The 19204-nt window shown below is 34.4% G+C and overlaps 1 protein-coding gene across 4 annotated transcripts in view; it reads left to right on the forward strand.

Moving 5' to 3' along the window:
* BAZ2B (bromodomain adjacent to zinc finger domain 2B) overlaps window positions 1-19204 on the forward strand; it is a 154276-nt gene that overhangs the window by 60423 nt on the left and 74649 nt on the right. For 2 of the 4 annotated variants that reach the window (XM_068967114.1, XM_068967111.1), the window contains exons 11-17: window positions 3416-3626; window positions 9578-9670; window positions 9786-9847; window positions 13557-13622; window positions 15662-15727; window positions 18768-18812; window positions 19032-19058. In XM_068967114.1, coding sequence (XP_068823215.1) covers window positions 3416-3626; window positions 9578-9670; window positions 9786-9847; window positions 13557-13622; window positions 15662-15727; window positions 18768-18812; window positions 19032-19058 — 570 coding nt within the window. The remainder of the gene's footprint in view (window positions 1-3415; window positions 3627-9577; window positions 9671-9785; window positions 9848-13556; window positions 13623-15661; window positions 15728-18767; window positions 18813-19031; window positions 19059-19204) is intronic. The other 2 variants (XM_068967110.1, XM_068967112.1) reach the window with 1 other exon arrangement.

Consider the following 19204-nt stretch of genomic DNA (forward strand, 5'->3'; position numbering starts at 1 on the left):
AGGGGGAAACTGGGTCTTGTTCTGATGGGCAAGGCCATGCTCAGTAAATCTTTAATCCAGTTTTCTGTTGATGAGCAGGGCTGTATTCCCTCTGTTATTTACCTTGGGCCAGACCATGGCAGAGGTAATGAAGATAGTGGTGACCTCCTTCAAAAGGTCCCATGCATCCACTGCTCACTCAGTTGCCCCAACCCTGCAGCAGGCCACCTCCGACCCCCTTATTTTTCAAATAAGAACAAAAGATTGCTAGTCAACAACCAGGATTCTAATTCAATTCTGCTGTTAACTGTCACACCTAGTGCAACATAGCTGTGGGCATATATGGACACTGAGAACATGAGAGATCAGTACCAAAAAACTAAAAGTCTGGAAATTTATGTCACTAATCTACCAGGTAGGATTTTTGATGCCTAGGCAAGGGCCTATACTAGAAAGCCAACTGTATGAATCCAAGTGTAGAAAGGAGATATTTGACAGTCCTAAGTCTTTGAGGGTAACATACTATAAGTAACTTGAAAGCATCGTCAGCATTGTGGAAACAATTATATCAAACCATGTCTTTCTCAACTGGTTTTAATTGGTGACTCATCTCCACGCATAGATAACTGTTCTTGCTCTTAAACATATTTCAAGTGCTATTCAGTATATGATATTAATAAACTTTGTTATTAAGATTAAGAATCCCTATACTGTAAACCTGCTGGTATATAATGCTCTGACATCATAAGTAGCTACAAATAGACATAATGCTAAACTGTGAACTAGTTGTAAGGAAATCCAACAAAATTCTTATTTTTCTCATGAAAATAACTTTTATGTTATTCTTAAGCTAAGAAAAAAAGTAATAACTTTCTTTTTTTGAGTAAGTTTTTGGCTACTCAGTGAATTAAACTGTAAGCTTCAGATTCCTAACAATCTAACAATCCTAACAATAACAAATTTCTTATTTTCTTAAATCCAGGAATCAAAAGACATTATACATAATCCAATATATGCAACTCCCTTAGAAAGCATTTACTTTAGAAATGTCAAGGGCAAAAATGTAAATGACAATGTCACTATATTGTCTGGTAAGCTTGGGAGCCAGCATATTCTGTTTCTTTTTTGACACTAAGCAAATAAAACATAAGTGTAAAATTGTACCTGGATAAAAACAGAAAAACAGATCAAACCCTTTAAATCTTGGCTAAAAGTTGATTTTATTATTAATAAGGTACCTTAAAAACTGAATGCAGATTCCTTTGCAGCGTCTTTTGTTAATCTTTCTCTTCTGCTTCATGTGTCACAAATGTCACTTTTATATTTTTGAATTTATGTGATGCTCACTGCCTTGGTGCCTAAGAGCATAACAGAAAAATGAAAACCTGAACTAATCAAAAGCTTCCCATTGTGGTGAACATAAAAATGGTTTCATGGCTTCCTTCTTAGTGGTTTATGGTATGAAAATGGAGCTAGTACAACTCTTGTTTCTGTTGACTTCATTGAAATCTCAGCAAAAATAAATCTTTATTTTCCTCAGAATTAATTTGTGAAATTATTTTTACCAGGAAATTACTGAAAAGGGTTAGTATAGATATTATTTTATACATAGATTATATTCATTAATTTTTTTTCTGACACAGTTCTGCTTTGCCATAATCTTGGCTATACTTTCATGACTGAATATTGGGTTCAGTCCTTTATCATGTTTAAGAACATCTTTGTAACATCAGCTAAAAAAGTACATGTGGCGGTTAAGAACACATATTTGAGAGTGAGAAAATTGGGTTCAAATCATAGTTCAGTTCCTTGTTGCCTGTATACCTTAAAAGAAATTATTCAGGTGGGCTTGAATTCTCTCAGTTGTAAAGTAAATACAATAAAATCCACTGTATTAGATAATACTGTTGTGAAGATTAAGGAACATAATATAATTGAAATGCCTGGAACTAAGCACAGTGCTTGGAATGTGGGATGTAATCGTCACCCATTATGGTAGCAGGATAATATTTATATTTTTTAGTACCTCTCGAGTGAGATATTCTTAGAATCCTTGCTCCGAGTTTAGATATCATGGCATAAAATATAACTCAAGAACTTTTTATTACTTTTGGTTGCAGAATTGCCCACAGTGGTTCAAGCTAAATTCCTGATTTGAGATTCTTTTTAAGAAAAAAGGCACATTTAAAACATTTTCTCAAACTTTACACTAAAAGAATTATTTCTTTGAAAAGAAATAAGTGAATTTTTTAGGATTATTTTAAAAGGGTGCCTTTCTAATGTCTGACCATATTGATTTGGACTGTAAATAAGGTAAAATAGTGTTGTTTTTTAAGAGAAAAGCAGCTCATCACAAAAGAAAATATATTTGTTTTGATTGACATACAAAGGATAATGAAAACCAGACTCTGATGGTATCTACACACTGCACAGGATTATTCCTATAATACATTAGCATTATGCTGGTAAATGTGTTTCCATCAGCAGGCTTACAGTGGGAAATCTCAAATGTACCATTATCACACTTTGAAACAATAGTTCCTTGATTTCAAATAATAGTCACTGTTCAAATATTAAATTGTCCTTTAATTGCTATGATTTTCTGAACAGTTTATCTATTTAAATCAATATCTAGATAAGGTCTACACATTGGGATTTTTTGGTACATCCTTTTTTTTTTTTTTACTTCTTGAAATTTATTTGTTGAAGAAATTGCCGAAGTTTGTAGAATTTCCTAGACTGGATTTCCTGTGTAGTTAAACATATACTTCTCACCCTGTTTTTCCTGTGAAGTCATAGTAATTAAGTCTAGTATATATTTGATTTCCCTTTCTGAGAGGGCAAGACTAATTTATAGATGATGAATTGAATCTCCATCAGGAGACTTGTCTGTCTAGCTATCTCTTTTTGGTTGTTGGCAACCATTCAAGTTCAATACTTTGATTTATTCATCAAGTTTTGAAAAATTCTGATATATTAACTCTTAGATTCCTTCTTGGATGTATTAACTGTATTGTTTCTATAAAGAGAGCTTTCATCTGTTATTTGGATAGCTTAATGTTTCGTTTAGCTGATAGTCCATGAGAAAAATCCATAGAGGTATCATCACACAACTAATATTTTTAAATATCTGCCAACTTCATGGTCATTATAGTTAAGAAATGGTGATTTTAAATATATATCTATTTATATGTTTATACATATATATAGAAATCCCTGTATTTAAAGTTGAATTTATTACAAATATAAAAAATGTGCCAAGTCCATGAATAATTCTAAACATAAATTTATTTTAAAAAGTAAAATACCTAAAGGTTGTAATAGCTCTATAAATTTCAAAATATCTGCAAATTTTCCTAGAATTATTTCTGACATGTTAGCCACTTGTGTTTATTTTGCTTATAATATATTATTTCTATAAAATGTTAATTAAAAGGGGATGCAGTGGTGTCTTTTGAAAGAAGAGGATGTCATTCCCCGTATCAGGGCAATGGAAGGTCGTAGAGGAAGACCACCAAATCCAGATAGACAGCGAGCAAGAGAGGAATCCAGGATGAGACGTCGGAAAGGTCGGCCTCCAAATGTTGGCAGCACTGAATTTCTAGATAACACAGATGCCAAATTGCTAAGAAAACTGCAAGCTCAGGGTAAGAAACATAATGTATTTGACATTGTAATAATCACATTAAAAAGTATAAATATTTCTTATATTTTTAACTTATGGATGATTGACACTGCTCTCAGTTTCTGAAAAGAAGATATTTGTGTTAGAATAAAACTGAGAAAATAAGAAGTCCCACTGGTAACTGGAGTTCTTTGATTAGGTAAGCTCCTTTGAAGAGCCATACTCATAAACACAATCAATGTACCCTGTGTGTTTAGAATTACAAAGGTGGGTGATAAGCTTTTAAGTCCTGTGTGTTTAGTCACCTAGTCATGTCCGACTCTGCGATCCCATGGACTGTAGGCTCCTCTGTCCATGGGGATTCTCCAGGCAAGAATACTGGAGTGGGTAGCCTACCCTTCTCCAGGTGATCTTCCTGACCCAGGGATCCCACTCAGATCTCCTGCATTGCTGGAGGATTCTTTCCCAGCTGAGCTACCAGGGAAGCCCAAGCTTTTAAGTCTTGCACTGAAAAGGAATCTACCAGCAGTTGGCACATGCCTTAAGGTTGTGCCAACCTTCTGGAAATTCTCATTTTATCAGCCCCAATTCCTTGAGGTGGTACAAGGGAATAACTCCAAGATATGTGGATCTGTGGAGTAAAGTTTCAGTCAGAGGACTCCAATTACTGTTATGTAACCCCAGTCTTTGGGTTCTTCTGTAGTGTGCACATATTACATACGTTTTCAAAATGCCCAAGTAGCAGTTTTACTTCAAAAATATTTATTTTAGGACCACCAGAAAGTATCACTATCAAGCACAAAGTACTCATAATAACCTCAGATGTACTTATGAGTCAAAATTGTACATAAATTATTAACATTAAGTTCCCAGGCTATGTCTGACACAGAAAAAGCTGATTAAAAGAAAATTGTCCTACTGTGAGTTTAAGTTACTAGTTACAACTGGGAAGCCTCTTCTTGTGAAGATTATCTGAATGTACATCAGCATACATGTTGGTGTCTTATATTCACAAGCATATATATACACACATCAATGTAAAATAAAGGTTCAGTAATAAGAACTGACTTAAAAGACATGCAGGATTTTATTTCTTATGGGTTTTCTCCATGGGAAAAGCATGCATTTGTTTATTGTAAACAGCACAATAATATTGACTTCTTTGTAGCTCTTTTGTTTTTATTACAAAATAAATGTCTGTGACAAAAACTCATAAAACAGAATGGCTTCTGTAAAAAATATTAATGAGTGGAATCATTAACAATTATTTTGCTAGTCTATCCAGTAATATTTACATACACTCCTACACACACATGTCTTCAAATACTCATATATGTACATATGCACATAAAATATGTTGTTTTACATATATTGGTCTTCCCCGGTGGTGTGGCAGTAAAGAACCCACCTGTACTGCAGGAGGTGCAGGTTCAATCCCAGGGAAGATCCCCTGGAGAAGGAAATGGCAACCCACTCCAGTATTATTGCCTCAGAAATCACGTGGACAGAGGAGCCTGGTGGGCTACAGTCCACGGGGTTACCAAGAGTCAGACATGATTTGTTGACTAAACAACAACAATTACATATATATCCTTTTTGATGTCTAAGATAAATGGCTTATAGTGTATATACTATTCATCTTGTCTTTTTTCCAGTTAATTTATCTTGAACATTTTTCTGTATCAGCACTTAAAAATCAACCATATTCTTTTAACGGCTGAATAGTAAGTGATACTATGTATGATTCTACCATACTTCATTTAAGTAGTCTTCTTCTGATGACTGTTGTATCTCTTTCCTCATCTTTGCTATCACAAACAATGCTGTAGTAAGAACATATTACACGTATCTTCATATCCTTCTAAAGATGTGCCTGTGTATAGTGTAAAATTCTAGAGATAAAATCTCTGAATCAAAACATATATTCATTTTCACTTTGGGTAAATAGACAAATATTATCTCCAAAAGATTGCACTAATTCATGCTTCTGCCAATGGCATGTAGGTTAACTGCCTGGTATTTAACTTAATGTTGTATAAGTTTTTATCTGCCATAGTATGTTCGTTAAATATTTTTCATATTACTCTGCTTGGTTCCTTTTAAGACTTATCTCCCCTGAAAAATTGCTAGTGAAGGTTAAAAAGGAAGTTAATATGCTAATTGATAGAGCCATACGTGATGGGTTTTTAAAATTAGTGTTGTCAGTAAACCACTGTCTTTTCTGAAGAATGTGTAACACTTGGGAATGTGTATTGTTTTTTGTGTGTAAAATAAGAAAGCTTGAAATTAAATGATATCCAAAGTATGGGCTCTTCATGCCTGTTTTGCATATCTTATACAAGTAGCATTAATACTTAGTATCCAAAATGGCAACTTTATATTTGTAAAATTAACTAAATTTTTTCAAATTGGAAGTTAATTATTCAGCTTTTACTCAGATGTTTTTTCTCCCTCAGTATTTCAAATTGGTCTGTATTCTATTACAGTTTTTCCCTTGTTGTATTATGTTGCATTTTGCAAATTCTTTTATATTTGACCTTATTGTGTACATATGTTCTTTCTTGCATGCATATAAATGTTAAATATTTAGCAGTAAGTAAATAATTATTAATATATACAAGTAAATGTGGTATAATATGCATGCTTTTTCCTTGGGAAGAAAGGAAAATAGCAAAGAATCTCTATCCCCCTTTTATTTCTAAAAGGTTTCTACATCAACAATTTGAAGGGGTTACCTGAAGGGATTCTATAAGATTCTGTTTCATACAAGGATTCAACTAGGCTAAACAACTGGACTTAATTTGAAGAAAGATTCAAAACAGTAAAAAAAAATACAAACTTTGTACTTTTAAGCATTGTGAAATGAGAGGTCTTCTAATTTCTCAGAGAATACATATGGGAATCTGACAAAATCTGAATATAAAAAAAAAAACTTTCAACCTGTCTAAATAAACCTGCTTCTTAATTGGTCAATACCATTCATATCTCAAATTTTCTAAGATATCTAGTAACATCTGTCCATTTCATACATTATGGAATCCAAGATGCCCTAATCTATACAAAATCCTGTTATTTCAGATGTTCCACTAAGAAAGCAAAATGCTGCCAATTTTTAGACACATTGTGATTTTAGACATGTTTAAAAATGTATCTTAGAATCAAAGACATGTGGTATATGTAGAATATCCCTAATTCAAAGTGAAAATAAACTTTATTTCAAAATAAACTCTTTATTTGAAATTTACAAATTCTTCATCCATGAAAGATATTTTTCAAATTAATATTTCAAGTGTTAATTACAATAGATAATATATTCAACAACCATAAACCAAATAAATAAGAAGATATTGGAAGCTGTTTATTCCACAGAACCTGAGTGAATTTTCTAGGTCTCTAACTTCATTTTCCTTCCCCCATAGTGTCCCTAATTAACTGCTTTTTTTTTTTTTTTGGTATTCTTCTTTTCATATTTTCTCTAACTGTTTGTAATATAAAAGTTAAGCTGCATAAATTTTAAATGATTCATCCAAATTGTATCTTCCTTGCTAAAATGAAAAAAATATCAGTTGAGCTTTCTAGTTTTTAAAAATTACTGTGAACATGTGTGGAGTTTGAAATTGAATGATACGTTCATATACAAAAATACACCTGTATATGTGATAAAATTTTCCTTATTATAAGCCAAACTGCTATTAGAGAGCATCAGTTTAGCTGAGAACAAAGCATCATATTATGCCACATTTTCTAGAAAATACATTTTTTTAACCACTTGGCTTCCCTGGAGGCTTAGATGGTAAAGAGTCCACCTGCAATACAGGAGACCCAAGTTCAATCCCTGGATTGGGAAGATCCCCTGGAGAAGGAAATGGCAACCCACTCCATATTCTTGCCTGGAAAATCCCATGGATGGAGAAGTCTGGCAGGCTACAGTCCATGGGCATAGAGTAGGACACAACTGAGCAACTAATATGCTTTGCAACACGCCTTTACATTTTATGGCAGATTTTGGTCTTTATAGCGGAGTTTAGTGAAAACTTTTAATTCTTAAATGTTAAAAAAAATGTTTATCTGGATCTATCCTAGATGAAAGCAGTGTCCTTCATGTGTATTATTATCAGAGTTTGCTAATTCTGTAGCACAGTTTATACATACCGATTTCCAAGAGTATTTCATGAACAGGAGACTCCTTTTTATGTGACTCAGAAATTCTTGATGATGCTCAAAACTATTTAATATTAAAACTTATTCAAAGGTTGGAGGTATATGCTAGCATCAGCTTCTATCCTTCAAGTCTCCTGGATAAAATCAAACCCTCTTACATCTTGCCTCCTTTTTTAAGTGTTAATGATAGATAATCAGCCATAGTAAGCAACTTCATTTTAGCTGTTACAAAGACATAGAGTTATGTTTCTTTCAAAAATCTCAAGATACTCAAATTTCTTTAAAGGCTTTAGAAGTAGTAACATACTTCTAAGTTTTAGAAGTAGTAACATGGACTATGAAGTCAGAAAGGCCAGGGTATGTATCTTAACTCTGCTCTGTAACTTCTGTGACCCTTAGTTTTATTTTATAAACTGGGCATAATGTTGACTGTCTCATAGGGTTGTTTTGAAGATTAAACAAAATCATGTAAATTTAATACAATAGTTCAATAAATGGTAGAAGTTATTAGTAGAGCTCAAGTAATTCAGATGTAACCTGATCATATTCATTATTGGTAAATATAATATATAAGTTTCTTAAAATTAATATATATAATATATAATATAATATATAAGTTTCTTAAAATTAATCATCTGCTACATGGTTGAAAACAATGTCTAATGTAAAGTGGTATTTTCTAAAATGATTTTATGAAAGATATTATGATGTACCACTTTTATAATTAGAAATATTCTGATCAAGATTGCCAGCAGAATAAAGCATGACGTTACATACCATCTGTATCAGTTACCTCTTGCAACAGTAATGCTGGGAAAGAACCATTGACAAAACCTCAGTGGCATACAACACTAAGTGTTAATTGTTTGTGCAGATGGAATCAGCTGGTGTTACATTAGGCAGTTGGGCATCTCTGCTGATCCTGACTAGACTTTTTAAAATTTGTGGAATGAACTAGCTCCCAATCTCCAGCAGCCTAGTCTAAATATGACCTCACAATAAAGGGCAAGGCATAGGAGTAATGATATAAAGAGTTAAAGTATACTTTCAGACTTATGCTTGTATCACATTCTAACATTTTATTGGCCCAAGCAGATCACAGGGCTGAACTCAAAATCAAGGGCCAAGAAAATATGTTCCTCACACGTCTTGATGAGTGGAACCCAAAGCCACATTGCAAATGGCACAGACAGAGGGAGAGATGAAGAATTGGGACCATTAATTATGTAACTCTATCCCAGTTTCATACATTTGTCCTTAAAAAGTATGAGAACTAGGTTGTCCTGAGAAATCAACATTCTCTTTTTTTATTTTTAGAAGCGAGGGTCTTTTTCCTTCACAAGTGAAAGTATCAATAGATTCAGAAGCTTTGCCATTTATATAGTTAATTGAAATGCTTAGTTTGGGAGACTTTAGTCTATATTGGATTCTTTTTCTTTTTCTATATATTATTTTTAAGATTGACGCTAAATCACTTTTTTACATGTTAGCAGCTACTTTCCTACTCAGTGATGATTACATGAAATGTGAAAAAAAATATTTCTATATTAGCCTCTGTGATGATAATTAAGAGAAGCATCATTCTTAATCTATATATAGGCTCATATTTGATGAAAAATTAGCACTTTCTAGGGAAAATGAAGATGACATTTCCTGCCATTTTCCTACTGAGTATCTAATGTTACGTTTGGCAGTTTTCCTAAAAATCATGTCCTTCATGATTATACCAGTTTCACAATTATTGTTTTTAGGAGAGCAGTTATGTTGTTATTAAGTTGTTAATAACATTGCTTAAAATTTTGTGTTTTTCAGAAATAGCAAGGCAAGCAGCACAAATAAAGCTTTTGAGAAAACTGCAAAAGCAGGAACAGGCTCGGGTTGCCAAAGAAGCTAAAAAACAACAAGGTTCGTGATTTAAATGGTAGCATCAACTTGAAGAGTGAGTATTGGGTAACTCACAAGAGGCATCTCTTCTTTGTTCCTTTTCTGATGATATCTGTGCTTTGATTTTTCATCATAGCAATAATTGCTGCTGAGGAGAAGCGAAAGCAAAAAGAACAGATAAAGATTATGAAACAACAGGTATGTTTATTGATTGGAACTGATTTTTAAAACACAGGCATTGTCTTGCATTCTATATGTATATTTCTGTATGTGTATTGGACTTTCCAGGTGGATCACTGGTAAAGAATTCACCTGCCAATGCAGGAGACACAAGTTTGATCCCTGAGTTGGGAAGATCCCCTGGAGAAGGAAACGGCATTATTTCCATTATTTTTGCTTGGAAAATCCCATGGACAGAGAAGCCTGGTGGGCTACAGTCTATGGGGTCACAAATAAGTCACACATAATTTAACAACTAAACAACAACAAATATGTACATTAGTTTCATTTTGATTTCTGAAATAACTATATTTCACAGTAATACTATATATCTGTATTAGAAAGTTCTCTTTCATGAATTAAAATTCACTTCATTTTAAAACTAAGTCTTCTACACTGATTCAGTTCAGTTCAGTTCAGTCACTCGGTCGTATCCGACTCTTTGCGACCCCATGAATCGCAGCACGCCAGGCCTCCCTGTCCATCACCAACTCCCGGAGTTCACTCAGACTGACGTCCATCTAGTTAGTGATGCCATCCAGCCATCTCATCCTCTGTCGTCCCCTTCTCCTCCTGCCCCCAATCCCTCCCAGCATCAGGGTCTTTACCAATGAGTCAGCTCTTCACATGAGGTGGCCAAAGTATTGGAGTTTCAGCTTCAGCATTAGTGGTTGGTGCATAGACTTGGATTACTGTGATGTTAAATGGTTTGCCTTAGAAACGAACAGATCATTCTGTCAGTTTTTAGCTTGCACCCAAGTACTGCATTTCAGACTTTTTTGTTGGTATGAGGACTGCTACATTTCTTCTAAGGGATTCTTGCTCCAGTAGTAGATATAATGGTCATCTCAATTAAATTTGCCCATTCTAGTCCATTTTAGTTCGTTGATTCCTAAAATGTCGATGTTCACTCTTGCCATCTCCTGTTTAACCACTTCCTTTACCCTGATTGATGGATCTAGTATTCCAGGTTCCTATGTAGTATTGTTCTTTACTATTTTACAGCTTATCCTATTTCCTGATGGCTAGAGATCCTTCAAATCTTATCAGCACTTTAAATTCAGCTTTGCGATCCTAAACTCTCAAGGTGGCTATGACCTAAATATACGTAGTTTTTAACTTCTCATCAAAGAAGCATCATAGTTCCAATGTCCCAGGAATGTTAATACCAATGAGTTTTCATCACGATATTTACCTGAGGGTAGTTTCAGAATGCCATCTAACTTATTCCTCATTGCCAGCAAAGTTAATCAAAGTAGCGCTTAGGTCTACTAACATAGTCGATTACATAATGTCTATTTTAAAGTCAGCATTAGTTCTAGAATAAAATAGTAGCATGTGCTTCTGGATCATTTATTCTACCTAGTAAGCCAATATCACCAGATAGTTTTCAAGGAAATATTCTGGAAGCTTGCAAGAGTATTATTATGAAATAGAAGGAACAAAGGCATTGGAATATAAAATACCGAGCTCTGTAGTTTCCTTTTGATTTAACTATTTACTTTCTATGAACTTTAGTTTTCTTTTAGTAAAATTTTATTTATTAGAAATTTTTTTTTTTAGCCACACCATGTGGCATGCAGGACCTTAGTCCCCCAACTAGGGATCAAACTCATGCACCTGGCACTGGGAGCACAGACTCTTTAACTACTGGACTGCCAGGGAAGTCCCTAGTTTTCTATTAGATAAAAAGAAGAAAAGTTCAACTCTTTTTATGATAAAAAAAGATATTTTATGTAAAGAGCTCAGTTCAGGTATTGGATACCCAATATTATAAGGTAAACCTATATTAAAGAAATTTATAAAAAATGTTTATCTCTGCTAATGCTAATGACACCACTACCAAATATACACACACACACATATATATATATTACATAAATATGTCATATATGTGCATGATATATATATATATATATATATATATCTCAATTTCAGGGTAAAGCTTTAGACTGTACATAAGATAAGAATTTAAAAAAGATGAAGATTTCATACCTATCTATGTACATAAGAGAACAGTGAATGAGTTTTGCTGACTTGGGAACATACCACATTATAGGGTTGACAAAAGTGGAAAAATTAAATAAAGAGCATGCTTTATTTAGGTCTCATTTTCCAGTCTAAATAAATACTTCAGATATGGATCAAGTACAGCTTTCTCTTGGAAATGAAACAAAAGATATATTAGGGCTTTTATTTTTTGCAAGCTACATTTAGTATTCAAAACTAACATAGGGTCAGTTCAGTTCAGTTCAGTCACTCAGTTGTGTCCAACTCTTTGCGACCCCATGAATCGCAGCACACCAAGCCTCCCTGTCCAACATCAACTCCTGGAGTTCACTCAAACTCATGTCCATCAAGTTGGTGATGCCATCCAGCCATCTCATCCTCTGTCATCCCCTTCTCCTCCTGCCCCTAATCCCTCGCAGCATCAGAGTCTTTTCCAATGAGTCAACTCTTCGCATGAAGTGGCCAAAGTATTGGAGTTTCAGCTTTAGCATCAGTCCTTCCAATGAAGGATAGGGTCACCAATAGCAAACTTATAGAATGTGATCAGTCTTCTAAGATCAGAACACTAATTCCAGAAATCTCATTACCCTGCAATAGACTCCTGTAGGGGATTGGTAACATCAGTGTGCAGAAAAAAAAAATGTTTAAAAATACATTGACATGTAGCTTGAAAAGATACAACTAGCACCTGGAAATTGAAGCAGGCAATATAATTTTTCATTAGTATAAGATGTGTTGGCTGTGGAAATAGTACAACAAATGCAGTTTGCCAGTAGGAAAATTTGAGTGTTTGGGGGAAACTGTGTATTATTATCATGAGTGCGAATTTGGGACTTTCAGAGGGGGTTATGAACATGAAATTGTTAACACTGTGCTTATAGCATATGAGATAATGTTTAAATCAAAATGTAAAGTTTTATCAAACTTTAGGTGGTCCTAAATTTGAAAATAATAACTAATACATTAAATTAAGACAATGTGAACAACAATTTTGTCATGTGAATAATTTTCTACAATGTTGCATTGTAATTAATCCTTTTGAAATTATATTACAGATTATTTCTGAATCTGTCTTACTGTAGTAGTTAAAATCAGTGTATCAATAATATTATGTTATTCACCACCTAAAGTAAGAAATTATAGTATGGAAATTGTTAATAATAATCTATTACAGTTGCGTGGCACCGCACACTCTTTTAAGCATTTTCGATTTATTCATGTCATAGTGAGAAAGGACAAGTACCTCTCCCTGGTTTATGAAGAGTAGTTATTCTGTGCTCGAGGTTATCCAGGGAATGACAGTGACTCCAGATTAGCCTTATGTTTCTCATTACTGTTTCTCTCTTATTCTGTCCTATATTTCCTTCAAAATAGTTATAATTGCAAATACTTATAAAAATCCACAGGCGAAATGAGTTTAATCATATTGGTTTACCTGGTTTCTGTATACTTATGTAACATTTGTATTTTACAAATGGTTTTAAGAAACTTGATAAAATCACATTAATTTGACATGAACATACATATATGATATTAAACTAAACAGTTAAATTTTACATCCTCTGTGGGAAACTTTAGTAATTCTGTACTAATATCTTAAATTATTTGATTCTACTTAAATACTTTCCACCTGGATATTTAGTTTATTATCTTAAATTGTTATAATTTTTTTCTACAGGAAAAAATTAAGAGAATACAACAAATCAGAATGGAAAAAGAGCTTCGAGCCCAGCAAATTCTAGAGGTAGAATTCTTAAATGTGATATGATTAAAGTAAATATAGTCACATATTTTAAAGTCTGCAAAATTGAAAATCTTACCTGTGTAGTCTCTCACTCTTACAGTATGTCCATCAGAAATTCTTTTCAAGCATAATGCATAGAGTAAGACCTTATTTAGCAAACTCATCTTATCCTAATAACCCGGGAAATAAGACAAAAGGAAAAACTTCTGAACAACCAGTGTAGGTGTCATACAGTTCATGGCTCAAAGTCGTGTTATTTACTTCTAGAAAAATCATTAGGACTAATAGATATTTACTTTTAATTTAGAAATAAAACATTGCAAAAGTAAATTTTAAATGTAGGAACAGTTTAACCCGCTGTTTCTTCTGGCTTCTAATATGCCTTGCTTCCCTGGAAGCTGATGGAATAGGACTAGAGGACATATATTGGAATCAGTAAGGTAATAGCCACAAGATAGCAGGGAAAAATACAGGAAAACTCCAGCCAGCATTTATAGGAATTCAACAGCCTAACAAGGTTGTCTGTAATCCTTTAGTTGACTAGCAGTTTTAACAACTTATTGTTGATAACTGAAAGGCATTACTCTATTGAACTGTACAGTATAATAACTGATATTCAGAATAATTGCCCCAAATCATCAAGAAAAAGCCAAATTATACTTAGTATGCTGCTGCTGCTGCTGCTAAGTCACTTCAGTCGTGTCCGACTCTGTGTGACCCCATAGGTGGCAGCCCACCAGGCTCTTCCGTACCTGGGATTCTCCAGGCAAGAACACTGGAATGGGTTGCCATTTCCTTCTCCAATGCATGAAAGTGAAAGTGAAGTCGCTCAGTCATGTCCGACTCTTAGCTACCCCATGGACTGCAGCACACCAGGCTCCTCCGTCCATGGGATTTTCCAGGCAAGAGTACTGGAGTAGGGTGCCATCACCTTCTCCTACTGTGTCTAAATAGTATATATCTCAAAAATATAAAATAAAATAAATAAATAGTATATATCTCAAAATTTCCATCCAAAATTGTGAAAATAAATATTCAGTGTTTAACATTGGTGTACCCTCCCAGCTAGGGTTCCCTTTTGGCTTATCCGCATGTAGTGCAGGAGACATGGGTTGTATCCCTAGTTGGGAAGATCCCCTGGAGGAGTGCATGGCAACCCACTCCAGTGTTCTTGCCTGGAAAATCCTTGTGGACAGAGGAGCCTGGTGGGCTACAGTTCATGGGGTCGCAAAGAGTCAGACACAACTGAGCGACTGAGCACACCACAGCCTCCCAGCTATTCAGGAAACTATTGCTATAGAGATGATTTATTCCCTGAGGGTGTCAAATAGCTGAAGCTTTCTTTTGTATGATTTTTCCTTCTAGAAATATACACATATTTCCTAACCCATTTTAAATAAATTTTAAAAATCCAAATCAAAAGTACTAATATCTTAAAGTAAATTAATAACTACTGAATAATTATGAAACTACTAGATAGTTAATGCCTTTAAGATTATGAAGCTCAGATTTGGCATCATGATCTTGATATTCAAAATGTACTTCAAGAAAGATTTTAAGTTTCCATTCTGTCTTTCTTGGAAACCTCGAATTTAAAAATCACAATTAACAGCTAGAGAAAAATAGCTTATATTTACAGTTTAAAATCTACCCCATCTTCTTAATTTTATACAGTGATCATGTTTTACTTTTAAAAATCAGAAAAAAGCAAATATTATATAAAAAACTTTTTCTGTGATTGTTTTAATGTAAAATAATTATTTCAGGCTTTTTTAATAGAACTGAAAAAAATCAAGAAAAGCTGACATATTCTAAGAAATTTTAAGAATTTTTTACATTTTAATGCTAATCTTTACATTAGAAATGAAAATTAGTTTGTAAATATAATATTAACTGTGAGAAAATCTGTAATTGTCTACATATATGTCACGTGTTGTTTCCTGTCTTATGAGTCACGTAGCTCCGTGTTCAAGTCATAGATTATTTTCAGGTTGCAGTGGTACTGTTGTATGACTTTGAGACCTGTTTTCCATACACAGGCAAAAAAGAAAAAGAAGGAAGAAGCAGCAAATGCCAAATTATTGGAGGCCGAGAAACGAATAAAGGTTAGTTTAGATGAGAATCTGTTTTTTAAGAATAAAAATTATATGGTATTATCCTAGTATCAATTATCACTAACTCAATGGACATGGATTTGGGTAAACTCTGGGAGTTGGTGATGGACAGGGAGGCCTGGTGTGCTGCAGTTCGTGGGGTCACAAAGAGTCAGACATGACTGAGCGACTCAACTGAACTAATACTAGTATCGATTATATTAAAAATAGCCCTCCTCAAAATGACTCGTTGAAAAAAATGTTGATCATAGATAAAATGTGTGTAATGTGTGTTTTTAGTGTTTATGTATTGTATATATATTTTTATATTTTATTATACAGGTTCTGTGTGATACTTTGAGCTCTTTAAATAGCAGACATCAAATCAGAAATATAAACTATCACATAATACCTGAATATAGTTTTAATGGATAAGATCTCCTCAGAGCTATTTATGTTCCAAATCCAGTTCTCTCCTTAGATTATAATTTTCTCTTTGTCAATGTCTAGCAACTGTTTGTAAGTATTAAAAAGTGAAAAGCCTTCCAAAAACAAAACCTAGCTTTAGCAGCTATCACTTACCAATACTAAAAATAGCCATTGCTATTTACTGTAACTTCGTATGTTGTTTGGAGCTGTTTTGGTTTTGATTTTCTGGCATGAAGCATGAGAGAGTTGGACCCTCATGCCCCTTCTAACCACTGCCCCCTGCCCCTACACACACACATTCCATCTCTTATCTTCCAATTTTTCTGATACTTCTTTACTGAAAATAAGCAGCCAAGTGGGCCTAACAATTCCAGAGATAGCTGCTACTATTACATTCAGTTACATGATGGTGTGATCACTCACCTAGAGCCAAACATCCTGGAATGAGAAGTCAAGTGGGCCTTAGGAAGCATCACTACAAACAAAGCTAGTGGAGGTGATGGAATTCCAGTTGAGCTATTTCAAATCCTAAAAGTTGATTCTGTGAAAGTGCTGCATTCATTATGCTAGCAAATTTGGAAAACTAAGCAGTGGCCACAGGAATGGAAAAAGTCATTTTTCATTCCAATCCCTAAGAAAGGCAATGCCAAAGAATGCGCAAACTACCACACAGTTGCACTCATCTCACACGCTAGTAAAGTAATGCTCAAAATTCTCCAAGCCAGGCTTCAACAGTATGTGAACTGTGAACTTCCAGATGTTCAAGCCGGTTTTAGAAAAGGCAGAGGAACCAGAGATCAAATTGCCAATATCCGCTGGATCATAGAAAAAGCAACAGTTTCAGAAAAACGTCTATTGACGTTTATTGACAATGCCAAAACCTTTGACTGTGTGGATCACAATAAACTGTGGAAAATTCTGAAGGAGATGGGAATACCAGACCACTTGACCTGCCTCTTGAGAAATCTGTATGTAGGTCAGGAAGGTACAGTTAGAACTGGACATGAAACAACAGACTGGTTCCAAATAGGAAAAGGAGTATGTCAAGTCTGTGTATTGTCACCCTGCTTATTTAACTTATATGCAGAGTATATCATGAGAAATGCTAGGATGGATGAAGCACAAGCTGGAATCAAGATTGCTGGGAGAAATATCAATAACCTCAGATATGCAGATGACACCACCCTTATGCCAAAAGCGAAAAAAAACTTGAAAGCCTCTTGATGAAAGTGAAAGAGGAGAGTGAAAAAGTTGGCTTAAAGCTCAACATTCAGAAAACGAAGATCATGGCATCCAGTCCCATCACTTCATGACAAATAGATGGGGAAACAGTGGAAACAGTGTCAGACTTTATTTTCTTGGGCTCCAAAATCACTGCAGATGGTGAATGCAGCCATGAAATTAAAAGATGCTTAGTCCTTGGAAGGAAAGTTATGACAAACCTAGATAGCATATTCAAAAGCAGAGACATTACTTTGCCAACAAAGGTCCTTCTAGTCAAAGCTATGGTTTTTCCAGTGGTCATGTATGGATGTGAGAGCTGAATTATAAAGAAAGCTGAGTGCCAAAGGATTTATGCTTTTGAACTGTGGTGTTGGAGAAGACTCTTGAGAGTCCCTTGGACTGCAAGGAGATCCCAATCAGTCCACCCTAAAGGAGATGAGTCCTGAGTGTTCATTGGAAGGACTGATGTTGAAGTTGAAACTCCAATACTTTGGCTACCTGATGCGAAGAGCTGACTCATTTGAAAAGGCCCTGATGCTGGGCAAGATTGAAAGCAGGAGAAGAAGGGGGTGACAGAGGATGAGATGGTTGTAATACATCACTGACTGAATGGACATGAGTTTGGGTAAACTCCGGGAGCTGGTGAAAGACAGAGAGGCCTGGCGTGCTGCAGTTCACGGGTCACAAAGACTCGGACACGACTGAGTTACTAAACTGAACTGAACTGAACTGATTACATCTTATAAAGCTAGGGAACCATTTGTCACCTTTTTTACATAGACTCTCTTACTTTGTTCTTTAGATTTCTACTCCTTTTCATGACTGCCCTTTATATTCACTTCATTCATATTTTAGCTTTATGAAATACTCATGTGGTGAGATTCACAGAATTACATGCATTAAGCCCCACCCTTTTGAAATAATGCCCTCAATTGTAGGTGGACATAAAAATCTCAAATTTATCCCTTTGTCTCTTGTCACTCTCATTCCTGTACAGTGTGTAGAAATGACATAGATCCTGTTAATCATAGAGTTTTTAGGAATTTATATTCAGAGTGGAGAGAGTTTTAATCAGCTAGACATGTGGGTTGCTTTTTATGTTTTTTTTTTAAAGTGCCATTTGTATGTGATATACTCTGTCCATCTAGCTAGTCAGTTCTGTAAACATACCACTGAAGTGTTCTGTTAAGTCAGATGCTTGCTCTTATTATACAGTTTGTATGTATTAGGTAACCATATGAAGTTGCCACTTTATAAGTAAAAAAAAATTAGATATTTGAAATTTCATGTGGTTCAACCTAATAGAAAACTATTGAATCTCAGAAAAGGACTTTTAATATTTGTAGCATGTTTAAAATTTTTCCTAAAAATCATATATTAAAAGTTTTTTATTTTTAAGGAAAAAGAAATGAGGAGACAGCAAGCTGTTCTTCTAAAGCATCAGGTCTGTATCCATACAGTTATACAAATTTTGAAATGTAAATTTTATAATTTTTCTTAAATCTAATTTTTGAAAAATCTTCAAAATATTTTCTTAAAAATTTCCAATGTAATTCCTGCTTAAATTCCTTGCTTTGGTATTGGTTTCTTTTGGGGGGTTAAAAATTGGTTTCATGACTCTGTGATTTCTGTTTCATAATGTTGTGCCAACTCTTTCTACCAGGAGTTGGAGAGGCATAGACTAGATATGGTATGGGTATGTTTATTTTTGTACATCTAACACCGCATTGTGATTTGGTTGTGATATGGTTGTCATAGCAATGCATAAAGTGTAGCACTGGCTGCTGTCATATTACATACTGCTGCATGGCTTTACAGCACAGTGCATTGCATACA

Source organism: Capricornis sumatraensis, chromosome 3, assembly GCF_032405125.1.
Source record: "Capricornis sumatraensis isolate serow.1 chromosome 3, serow.2, whole genome shotgun sequence".
Lineage (NCBI taxonomy): Eukaryota > Metazoa > Chordata > Mammalia > Artiodactyla > Bovidae > Capricornis > Capricornis sumatraensis.